The 12039-nt window shown below is 38.8% G+C and overlaps 1 protein-coding gene across 1 annotated transcript in view; it reads right to left on the bottom strand.

Annotated features, from left to right (window-relative positions):
- The window catches only part of LOC140230445 (dimethylglycine dehydrogenase, mitochondrial-like), a 49075-nt gene extending 38135 nt beyond the window's left edge, over nucleotides 1-10940 (bottom strand). The window contains exons 1-3 of the mRNA XM_072310600.1: nucleotides 10639-10940; nucleotides 7329-7497; nucleotides 170-268 (exon numbers count right to left, since the gene is read on the bottom strand). Coding sequence (XP_072166701.1) covers nucleotides 170-268; nucleotides 7329-7497; nucleotides 10639-10787 — 417 coding nt within the window. The 5' untranslated portion in view covers nucleotides 10788-10940. The remainder of the gene's footprint in view (nucleotides 1-169; nucleotides 269-7328; nucleotides 7498-10638) is intronic.
- Between the last annotated feature and the right edge of the window lie 1099 nt (nucleotides 10941-12039).

Below are 12039 nucleotides of genomic sequence, written 5' to 3'. Positions count from 1 at the left end.
TTTTGGTTTTGTATTATGCTCCAGTTTAACTTACAATAACAATAACAATACATATTCATATGCAAGGCAGAAAGCTGGCCCATTTTCGCACCATCTGACAAAAACAAATTCATGCAAATTGAATGGTCCATTACACTAACAAGGCATAAACAATACCCCTTCCTCTCACCTGTCCTGTTTCTTCTTCCAGCTGGCTAAATAACTGGAGACTGTCATAATGAAGTTTCTTGATGTTGATGACACCATTAAATGCTGTGGTGAGTCCAGCCTGTGAATAAAACAATAAATACAAAACAAAAGGCATTATAGTATCTGAAGTAACCTTTGGAGATGGACCACTCATTGAATCAGTGTCAAATTGTCTCTTCTTTGCCATTAAGCTTTACGGTCAAACATTTCATCTTAATAAAACCCTTGTGAACTCTGACCCATCAAATATCTAATAAATCTGACAATTTTTCACATTATGAAATTCTTCTGTTGAGGTATGTTTTTATTGCAACTAATCAACAAATTGCCCTACATCCACATAAACAAGCACTGAACTGATCAGTGCTTTTGTAGCAGCAATTACAAAAGAAATCATGGGCATACATACTCAGACAGGATTCGAACCTACGACCTCCTGATCTCTGGACAGGCATCTTATCCACTAAACCACCAAGATTCTGCCCAACAGCTAGTGCTGACCAGTTTAAATCTGTGTAGTGTACAGCGGGTAGGTCCCTACTGTGGAATTATTCAAATTATTGATTTCTTTCTTTCAGTTGTTCTTACTGCGACTGATTAACAAATTGCCCTACATCGACGAAAGGATTGACAATAATGTGTAATTTGAATAATTACGCAGTACCTGCTGCTAACTACAATGATTTCAACCAGCACTAGCTGTCGGGCAGAAGCTCAGTTGGTCTAGTGGATAAGATGTCTCTCCAGAGATCAGGAGGTCATAGGTTCAAATTCTGTCCAAGTACCTTATATGCCAATGATTTTGTTTGTCATGGCTGCTATGAAAACAGTGCTTATTTATGTCAATGTAGGGCAATTTGTTGATCAGTTTCAAATTTGACAATTGTCTGTTCCCATTATCATTGCATGTACTGCAGTGTGCTGAAAGTCTATGTTCAGATCTCCGCAACAAGTTCAACATATATAACGTAGGGCTGTAAAAAAAAAACAAACAAACAGACAGACAAAGCTCTACATAATTTCAATGCCTTTTGCCCTTCAAGAGGGTGTCAACAGCGCTACATTTTCTGACTGTCCATTTGTCCATCAGTCTGCCCCAAATCTCTATGACACAATGAATGAAAAAATGACAAGATTTTCTTTACACTTGAGATGAAGATGCATGGATTAGAGTCTGGGTAAATTCCTCCAGTTCAGGGAACAAAAGTCATCGATCTGAGGTTAAATACGTCAATAAACCAGCTTTCAATTCAGCTAAGATTGTCTAGTAAGTGATAGTTTGGTAGGAAAGATACACAATAGGTTTTATTCATTTATCCTTTTTATTATTTAATTATTTATTTTTTTTTTCATTAAGTAATTTATTTTTTTTTTAGCCGTCACCACAAACTGTCAACGGAGGCATTATGTTTTTGAATTGTCTGTCCATTATAATAATTTTGTGGACACTGTAGCTTAAAAACCGTTAGGTATCCTAATGAAACTTGGCAAATGTATGTTTGAGTGGACGAAGTTTTTTTTTTAAACTTAGTGTCTTCCTCCACAATCTGATAAAGATTCTCTAGGACAAGTTTTGGGCCACGGGGTCAAAGGTCAAAGGTCAAGTGAAAATGTTTTCCCCATATTTCCAAAATGGCTCAATGAAATTTCATGAAACTTATTACATATGCATGTACTGCCTGTCAGTGTTTCTCTTTGGACTTCTAGGGTCATGGGGTCAAATGTCACGGTCAAATGTCAAGGTTGATAATATCAAGATTTCACTATTTCCCCATGCCATGCGGATGCCTGAAGGTATTTCCTTGAAGCTTAGTGCATACATATTACCAGATAAAGATTCTCTTGGAAAGTTTTGGGCCATTGAGTCAAACTTCAAAGGTCAAAAGTTGAATTAAAAAGCCAAAATTCTACTATGTAAGGCTATCACCATTGTCAAGTTCCAGCAAATAATTGTCAAACTGTTTTGTCTGCTCTCTCCACTTACTTATTTCATTACTGGACATTTCCTGCTGAAGTAATAACTGCTCATGGGCATGGCCTTGCACTGGTAAGAGTACAGTGACCTTTGACCTTGCCACTTTCAATTCATGACAGGGTGCTACATAAGCACTTGCCCGATTGCCCAGGGCAAGTAAAAATCAAAGTCGGGCAAGTGTTTTGGAACAATGAGAAAGAATGCTTGCCGAAATTGGGCAAGCAAAATGTTTTGAAGCCACCATTACTTCCCAACACATACAAATTGTACATGAAGAAGTCTCAATGCGATCCAACACCAATACTCTACTGAACCAAGTTTGTTACTTCGCACTACAATGTATGTGCTGTTTATTCAAATGATTGTGTTTTATTTAGCCCTTGACTTTTGAAGTGATTTTCTCTATCATTTTCTTATATATTTCAACTTTCTTTTCGGGCACGTAAAATTCATGTTTGGGCAAGTGTTTTGAGGGAATTAGTGAAATTTTGAGGACGTGACCTTGACCTTTGATCCCTGACCTTTGACCCATGACCCCTACATTCCCTAGTATAATCCCTGCCAGTCAGAACATGCATATGTACCGAGTTCCATGAAGATACCTTGAACCATTTGCGAGATACGGAGAAAAAAGTGAAATTTTAACATTTTCACCTGACCTTTGACTTTTGACCTTGAACCCCATGACCTGAAACTATCTCTGGAGAATCTTTATTTGGTAGTTCATGTATATACTAAGTTTCAAGAAAATGCCTTCAGGCATTGCATGGATATGGAGGAAATAGTGAAATTTTGAGCATTTGACCTTGCCTTTTGACCTTTGACCTCTTGCCAATTTCACTCAAAAACTACTTAATCAATTGCCTCATCATACATCATCCTTGGACAAAGTTTGGTAAAATTTGTTTCATCCAGTCTTGAGTTATTGCTTAAATGGATAAATTTTAGGAATTTACCTTGATCTTTGACCTTTGACCTCTGGCCGATTTCACGCAAAAATAATCAAGTAATTGCCCCATCATAAGTCATTCTTGGACAAAGTTTGGTGAAATTTGCTTAATCCAGTCTTGAGTTATCGCGTAAAAGTTTACAATTTCATGATTTGACCTTGACCTTTGACCTCTGGCCAATTTCACACAAAAAATAATCAAGTAATTGCCCCATCATACCTTATACTTGGACCAACTTTGGTAAAACTCCACTCAATATACTTAAACGGACGGACGGACAACCCGAAAACATAATGCCTCCTTGTTCAGGCGGAGTCATAAAAATTCATCATTCAAGAATGTTTATGGCTTTTTTCTGATATCAGGATTTAACAATTTGTGGGGTGGATGGATGGACAACCCCAAAAGGTAATGTCTCTGGCAACCTTTAGTGCTGAGGCACAAAAAGTTACATCATTATGACATAGCTGCATGACTATACTAGAAATGACTCTATGGCGACTGGTATGCCTGGTTGCATGCATGGTTCTCCTACTAGGTCCATAGTACAATGTCTTGACAATGTGTGATGACAGTTTCACATAATTAACAAAATATTAAAATGACAGGTTTGTCACAAATGTGTTGCATGTTCACTTTCCTTGAACTAGGTTGAATTGGATAAATGGCTATATTGTCTAAGAGTGCTGGTATTTGGAGATTTGAGGATTTTTACTTGACTTTTGACCCTTTATAAGTTGAAAGAAGAAGTGAAATTTAGCCCTTTCACTTGACCTTTGACCTTTTGGAAAGAAACTTCCAAGAGAATCTCTATTGGGTAATACATGCATACACTAAGTTTCAAGAAAAATCTTGCAGGCATTGCATACGTAGATAAGAGGGATATGGTAAAATTTTGAATAGTTGACCCTGACATTTGACCCCCTGATCTTTGACCCATGACCCCTAAATTCCCTAGCTAATCACTGCTGTCAGTACATACATATATACTAAGTTCCATGAAGATACCTCGAACCATTTGTGAGATATGGAGAAAAAAGTGAAATTTTAACATTTTCACTTGACCTTTGACCTCACGACCCGAAACTCTCTCTGGAGAATCTTTATTTGGTAATTCATGTATACACTAATTTCTAAGAAAATACTTTCATGCCCTGCATAGATATGGGGGAAGTAGTGAAATTTTGAGCATTTGACCTTGACCTTTGATCTTGAGCATGTGCGCCCAAAAGTTGATAGGCACAACTTCACCCACTCATACATATACATACCGAGTTTCATTAGGATACCTCTAACAGTTTTTTAGTTACGCTGTCCATAAAATTGATTACAGACGGAAGGACAGACGGACGGACAACCCGAAAACATAATGTCTCCAGTGACACTTTGTGGCGGAGGCATAAAAATAGATAACAATACTAGAAATGTCGCTATGGCGACTGATGCCTCCGCCATAATGCATGATTCTCCCAATAGGTGTATGGTACAATGTCTTCACAATGTGTTATGACAGTTTCACAAAACTAACAAAATATTGAAATGACAGGTTTGTCAGAAATATCTTGAATGTTCACTTTCCTTGAACTAGATTTGCTATAATTGTCTAAGAGTGCAGGTACCTGTATTTGGGGAATTGAGAATTTTTACTTGACTTCTGACCTACCCTTTTATAAGTTTATGCATTGAGTAATTTTCAAGGTATGAAGAAAGAGTGTAATTACAGTATAATATATATATATTTGCATTTAAACCTGACCTTTGACCTTTGACCTTCTGGCTGGAAATTTCTCAGAGAATCTCCATTAGGGAATACATGTATATATCAAGTTTTAGTTTTAAAAATAATAATGTAAGCATTGCATATACTAGTATATATGAGGGAAATAGTAAAATTTTGAGGAGTTGACCTTGACCTTTGACCCCCTGATTAGTGACCCATGACCCCTACATTCCCTAGAAAATCCCTGCCAGTCAGTACATGTGTATGTACCAAGTTCCATGAAGATACATTGAACCATTTGCAAGAAAAGTGAAATTGTAACATATTCACCTAACCTTTGACCTTTTGACCTTTGACCTTATGACATGAAACTCTCTCTGGAGAATCTTTATGCAGTAGTACATGTCTACACTAAGTTTCAAGATAATACCTTCGGGCATTGCATGGATATGGGGGAAATAGCAACGTTTTTAGCATTTGACCTTGACCTTATGACCTTTGACCTCTTGCCAATGTCACTAAAATCTTCTCAACTAATTGCCCCATCATACATCATCCTTGGACCAAGTTTGGTGAAAGCTGCTTCATCCAGTTTTGAGTTATCACGTAAACAGATAAATTTTAGGATTTGACCTTGATCTTTGACCTTTGACCTCTGTCCAATTTCACTCAAAAACTAATCAAGTAATTGTCCCATCATACATCATCCTCAGACAAATTTTTGTGAAATTTGCTGAATCCAGTCTTGAGTTATCGCGTAAACAGATACAATTCAATGATTTGACCTTGACCTTTGACCTTTGACCTTTGCGGATTTCACCCAAAATCTAATCAATTAATTGCCCCATCATACTTTATACTTGGACCAAGTTTGGTAAAATTCCAGTCAATATTACTCAAGTTATCGCGTAAACGAATGCGGACGGACGTACGTACAGACGTACGGACGTACGGACGGACGGACGGACAACTCGAAAACATAATGCCTCCGGCACCACTTCGTGGCGGAGGCATAGAAATGATGAAAACATTGAATGAATGCTTGAACAATGAACTTTGTCCTAGCTGTACCTTGAGCAGAATAACAGGAGGATAATGTTTGAGAAAAGCGCAATTAACTTTGTCACCTTCGGAGGATACACAGATAAGGAAAGACTTATGACCCCTGTCACACATAAAAAATTCTTGTATGATCATACATTATGATATTCTACAATGATCAATATGAGGGCACTGAGACATGGAGAGGCCTTGTAAGAATACACAGTAATCTTATGAAGCAATACCCACACCATCATTTCCATATATAACACATTTTTATGTGAGGTTTTAAATGTAATTTGCATTCAGGCTGGCAGAATGATTTGTAGTGGCATATGATATATAATGCCCATACACCATACATTATGTGAGGTTTTAAATATACTTCGCATTCAGGCTGGTAGAATAATTCATAGTGGTATATGATATATAATGTCCATAAGAACTTTGGAGGGTGACATCGCTCATTTGACTGCAGCAGCTACTTCTGACTTTTAAAAAATGCATGGTATATTCAATGTCAGTCATAATATCACTTCAGAATATTTTCTTTTTTCAGCAAAAAGTTTCCTCACAAAATATTTTCTTCTACTGTCATTCAAAGACCCCATTCTGGACCCCATTTCATAAAAAGTTGACATAATAAAATGTAGTAACTCTTCGTACAATCGTAAATGTCATGGAAACAACAAGAATCTTGCTTCCTCATTGGCTGTTGCTATGAGAAGTTGCCATTTTAGTGAGAGTGGCTATAATAACATCTTTCATGAAATGTGGCCCTATAGTCTCTCTGAGCCTATGTCTCCTTCCATCATTACAAACCGGACATTATGAATACAGGCAGTGTGTGTCTACCACTAACAGGGAAATGATAGGCCTAACTTTAACACTCAAATCCTTGTTCAATGTAACTTTGTAATAATGTAACTTTGTAACAATGTAAGAATGTTTATCATCAATGATGATAAACAACTACACAACACAAAGTGAATGCTTCATAAAATCATGGATCAAATATTATCATGATTATAACACCAGCCTTTGTGAAATATGAAAATTATGATTTAGTTTGCAACAATTTATAAAGAATCACAAAACACCCACAGCTTCCTAATTTTTCATCCAATGGCCTTACTCTTTCCATCAAGGTAACCTTGAACTCATGGTGTGGTTCCCCTCTAGCCAAATATTAATACTACTGTAAATGCACAAATTTTCTTGGTGCATTAATTTTCTCACATTTCGCACTCCTCTTGGCTAACACAAATTCTAAAACCCACGAAAATATCTTCACAATTTTCTCTGCACATTTTAAATGGGTTGACAATCGTGCAGCACGAATTCAACAACCCACGAATATGTTTTTGAGCCGCTCAGCGTGAAAAATTAATCGCGCGAAAATATGAACGTTTACAGTATGCATTAAATGTATTCATTTGTAGAACCGACTCACAGCGTGCCAAGTTGATCCTGCAGTGAGTTCTGTCTTTTCCAGCAGCACCACGTCCTTCATACCAGCCTTGGCCAGGCTGTAGGCAATGGCTGTACCTACAGCCCCTCCTCCAATAATCAAGGTTTCTGCTTTGTCTTTCCATCTCTTGTTCAAGCTACCTGACGTGGCTCTGTGGATCATAAGATATTTAAAAAAAACATTTTGTGCGATACAATTTGTGATACAGATTTTCCTCTGCTTGATCAGCAGTGCTATTAAACTGCATCATCCACACTGAAAACTCTGAGAGGGGATTCATCATTCTTGGCATGGAATAGTCGAGACAATTAATGAATATGAATAAACAGAAAATTATGGCACTCATCATTCTGATGAAGACTAAAACTGACCAATGCACAATTGGCTGGATGACTGAGCAACGATGTATACGTCCATCATTATCTACAAGAGCATTCAGAAAACACCGAGTAATGCCTCGATCTCCTTTCATCTCTTTGTTTTCGCACTCTCTCTCTCGAACTTCGGTACAGGACCAGGACAGAAATCACATTAGTTGCATGCACAAGATGTTTCTAATGCAGGTATGTGTCGTAAGTTAAAGTTAAAAGCTAAACTTCAAAGATTACTCACGTCATGGGAACCAACTATTGTATGTCTGATAACACAAGGTACATCTACCATAAAACACCCAGATGGATTTATGTACATTCACCAATGTATAAGATTTACTTACAGTATTCCTAGTTTTGCAGTTAGTTGCTTTGTTCATTGTTTGTTGGATTCTCTTTCTTTGTTTGTTTGTTTTTTACATTCTCCTCGCATCATGTGTTCCCAAAGGGCGTGGGGGGGGGGGGGGAGGGGGGGGAGGGGGGGGCGAATACATGTTCGTGGTGCCCATTTGTATAAATTTATAAACTGACATTACCCTGGTGATAATGCCTGCCAAATTTAATAAACAATTTTGACCATGTCTTTTCAAGAAGATGAAAATGTGAAAATATAGGCCCCAAAGTCCACCTCATCCCCTCACCCCCCCCCCCCCCCCCACAATGGCCACCCCTGGATTGAACGATTTCATCCTATCCCCTTTATTGAGATGCTTCCAGCTAAGTTTGGTGAAAATCCATCATGGGGTTTGCAAGAAGCAGCTGAAAATGTAAACTAAAAGTTTATGCACAACGCAAGACAATGGCGCACAACATACGACACACAATGACAATTACACACACATGGGACGACGCACACCTGACAATTAATGAACACAATCATACTAGCTCACTGGCTCAGTTGTATCAGTGTATCACATGAATGTTTTTAGAGGTCTCAAAACTTCTACAGTTTTGATACACTTGTCCAAAAAATAATATTCACATACACTGTATGCAAGCAAAGTACACTGCAATTGGCCAAATTATGACCAATCATGTGAAACTGATACGTTTCCTCTTTTAAAGTAGAAGATACTTTAAAGGAACTGTACAGTACTGGCTGAGGTAGGGATTCATGTTTTGAACATTCCTAAGTGAGATAATGAAAAGCCTCTTATGAAATATGAAAGAGCATGTAATTTTAAGAAGGATTTAACGTTTATTTGATGAAAATTGGTTTTAAAATGGCTGAGATATCAAAAAAAGTGCTAATAATAAAAGGCGACATGCCCCAACTTTATTAGGATCTCTTTGTTTCACCTTGTTTTTAGATATCTCAGCCATTTCAAAACCGATTTTCATCGAATAAACTTTTGATACCCCTTAGAACTGCATGCTCTTTGACATCTCATAGAGTGGTTTCTGAATATCTCGCAAAATGTTAAAAGCTAAATCTACACCTCGACCAGAACTGTACACACTCTTTAAACCTGGGGTGCACTCCCTTGTACACTGGTAAACTGGGCTTCATGTTTGCAGCTGGTCGCATGCAGTGAAAGGTACATCAACTTTTGTTTACATTGCAACTGATTGACAAATTGCCCTACGTCAACGTAAATAAGCACTGAATTGATCAGTGTGTTTTTTTTTTGTTTTGTTTTTTTATAGTAGTAGCCATGATAAAAAATCATGGGCAGAGCAGGATTCGAACCTATGACCTCCTGATCACCGGACAGGCGTCATCTCCACTAGTGACGCCTGTCCGGTGATCAGGAGGTCGTAGGTTCGAATCCTGCTCGAGAATGTACAATGTACGCCCATGATCATGGCTACTACTAAAAAAAAAAAAAAAAAAAAAAAAAAAAAAAAAAAAAAAAAAAACACTGATCAATTCAGTGCTTATTTACGTCGATGTAGGGCAATTTGTCAATCAGTTGCAATGAAAACATCTCGACGGAAGAAATTCATGAATTTGAATAACAAAGCAGTACCCGCTGCATGCTATAAGGATTAGAGCCAACGCTCTCGGGCGCAAGCTCGGTGGTCTAGTGGAGATGACGCCTGTCCAGTGATCAGAAGGTCGTAGGTTCGAATCCTGCTCGAGTATGTACGCCCATGATTTTTTATCATGGCTACTACTAAAAAAAAAAAAAAAAACACTGATCAATTCAGTGCGTATTTACGTCGATGTAGGGTAATTTGTTAATCAGTTGCAATGAAAACATCTCGACGGAAGAAATTCATGAATTTGAATAACTTTTGTTTAGTGTTGCAATTACAAACCTCTCTATGCTATTGCCTTCATGGCTGCAAATCATTTATCAAACCTTTTTTTTTTTTCAATGATCCATAAACACTCATACACACTCATTAAATAGGACTAACGTTACATGTATTTTATAATTTTGTAGTATCATGTGGTTGTACTATTTTGTAGACCATCCGCCCACAGATAAAACCCTCTTTTTCCCCATCGTGTATAATAGGGCCCTATGTCCTACTCGCATGAAAGTATGCAGATACAGACACCTTAGACTGTCATTATTAAGTTAAGTGTTTGTGCTGGACGCTTTCTACGACTTGTGATTGTTGCAATTACGCAAATTTAAGATTGATAGGGCCTACAACTAACGTTAGAATTCATGGTGGTGGCAAGGATGAGAGGTAATCGACTTCAAGAAGTGCACGTGCATCTAATGTCTCTACCTCCTAAAATAGTACGTAGGCCTATAGTCTAACGTTAGAAGGTACATCATCCCATCATCGTACCTCCGTGGTCGAGACATCGCAAGTCCCGAAGGACTCCTGTATAAGAGAACAGTCACATTATCACGATTATCGCACGAGTGGTTTAATAGTACAGCTGTAATACCGTACTTTTCGAACATGACGAAGAGGCTTTTATGATATAATATTTCGCATTCAACAGACGTCCTACTCACGATGTCTTTGTATCGTTACAATGTCTGTTGCTTCCCGAGAACGACCTAGCGCAGTTTACCGCTGCCAGCCCCCGGCATGGACCTCGTCGGAGGGTTAGAGTTAGACCAACAGTCCTGTGAATGCCATACTCTATCATGCGAAACGCCATTTTCTGCTTCGCTTAGCTACTCGACGTAATCGTATCGGTATTGAGAAACACAGTCAGTTCTGCTTGCTTGTTTACATGTGGCAGAGATGAAAATTGAGGGGTCACTGACGACACAGGTAGAGATAGCTGCTCACTCCGAATGTTACAACACAACCACAGACCGTCGTCTGCTATATGACGTCTGCATATGAAAGAACAGTATGAACACAAACACACAGCACACGGACTGGATAGATATAGCCTTTGGGACAAGGCCTCGCGCGCTGTTTGCCTCTCAACAGTGTCTGAAAATAGACTAACGCAGTGTGCGTGACAGCAGCCTGCGGCCCCTCCGACCACAGAACTCTTACACAAAAGTTCACCTCCCTGCTCCGACCGTGTTCGTTGCTGTATCGCAATTAGTCTCGATTCAGACACACAGGGGATGTAAGCCCAGACCGCATTGGCTAAAGGCTAGGATAGATACCGATACAGGGAGGTGGGAAGAGGTCGTCTAGCTTCGTTTGCTTTGCAATTCGCTTGACTTGCCCCGCACTATGCAGTGGCCTAGTTTCCGGAGAATTCCTGGTCGGTTGACATCAAAGAGGTTTCTATAAGAACCTCTTTTGTTGACATTCGGTTGCCCGAATTTTGCGTCCTACACACGTACGTACGTGTGAAGTATACAAAATGTGCAAGCTGCTGGCGCATCGGCTGCTCAAGACGTGAATTCTCTAATTTTTATACTACATGTAGGACCCTACTACCAGTATCATCAACAAAGCGATTTCCTCTACCACATGATGGCGGCCAGTGTGAAAGGTCTTTGAAGCCCCGCCCCTCGTAGTTCTGACACTTCCAGACACGAGAGAATCTTCAGTCTATTGAAGGAGAGAGACACTGAAAACACATCCCTGGCATAATAATCTGTGTGGGTAGGTAGGCTGCCCCGGGCACTCGCAAAGGTTACGTTTATGAAAGTGCAGACCTGTGTACAGTGTGGTTAACATGACAGCATGGTCAAGTGCATGTTCATGTGCAAAAACACGAGACATTATGAGAGAACACTGTGTAAACTATTTCAAGAGTTAGAGCAGAACGGTGGGCAACTCTCTTGATCAACTTTTTATATTATAAGCCTAATTAGCAGAGTATCCAGTTCAACATGAGGCTATTGTGTAATATCCTTATTGCTATGCACAGGCTAGGGAGCCTGGAAACGTGAATGAATATCACAGTGGTTTTCTAAAGAAAAGAATTAGCATTATTTAGC

This window comes from Diadema setosum, chromosome 7 (genome assembly GCF_964275005.1).
Source record: "Diadema setosum chromosome 7, eeDiaSeto1, whole genome shotgun sequence".
NCBI lineage: Eukaryota > Metazoa > Echinodermata > Echinoidea > Diadematoida > Diadematidae > Diadema > Diadema setosum.
The sequence above is the reverse complement of the archived record's forward strand: the minus strand, read 5'-3'. Positions and strand labels throughout refer to the sequence as shown.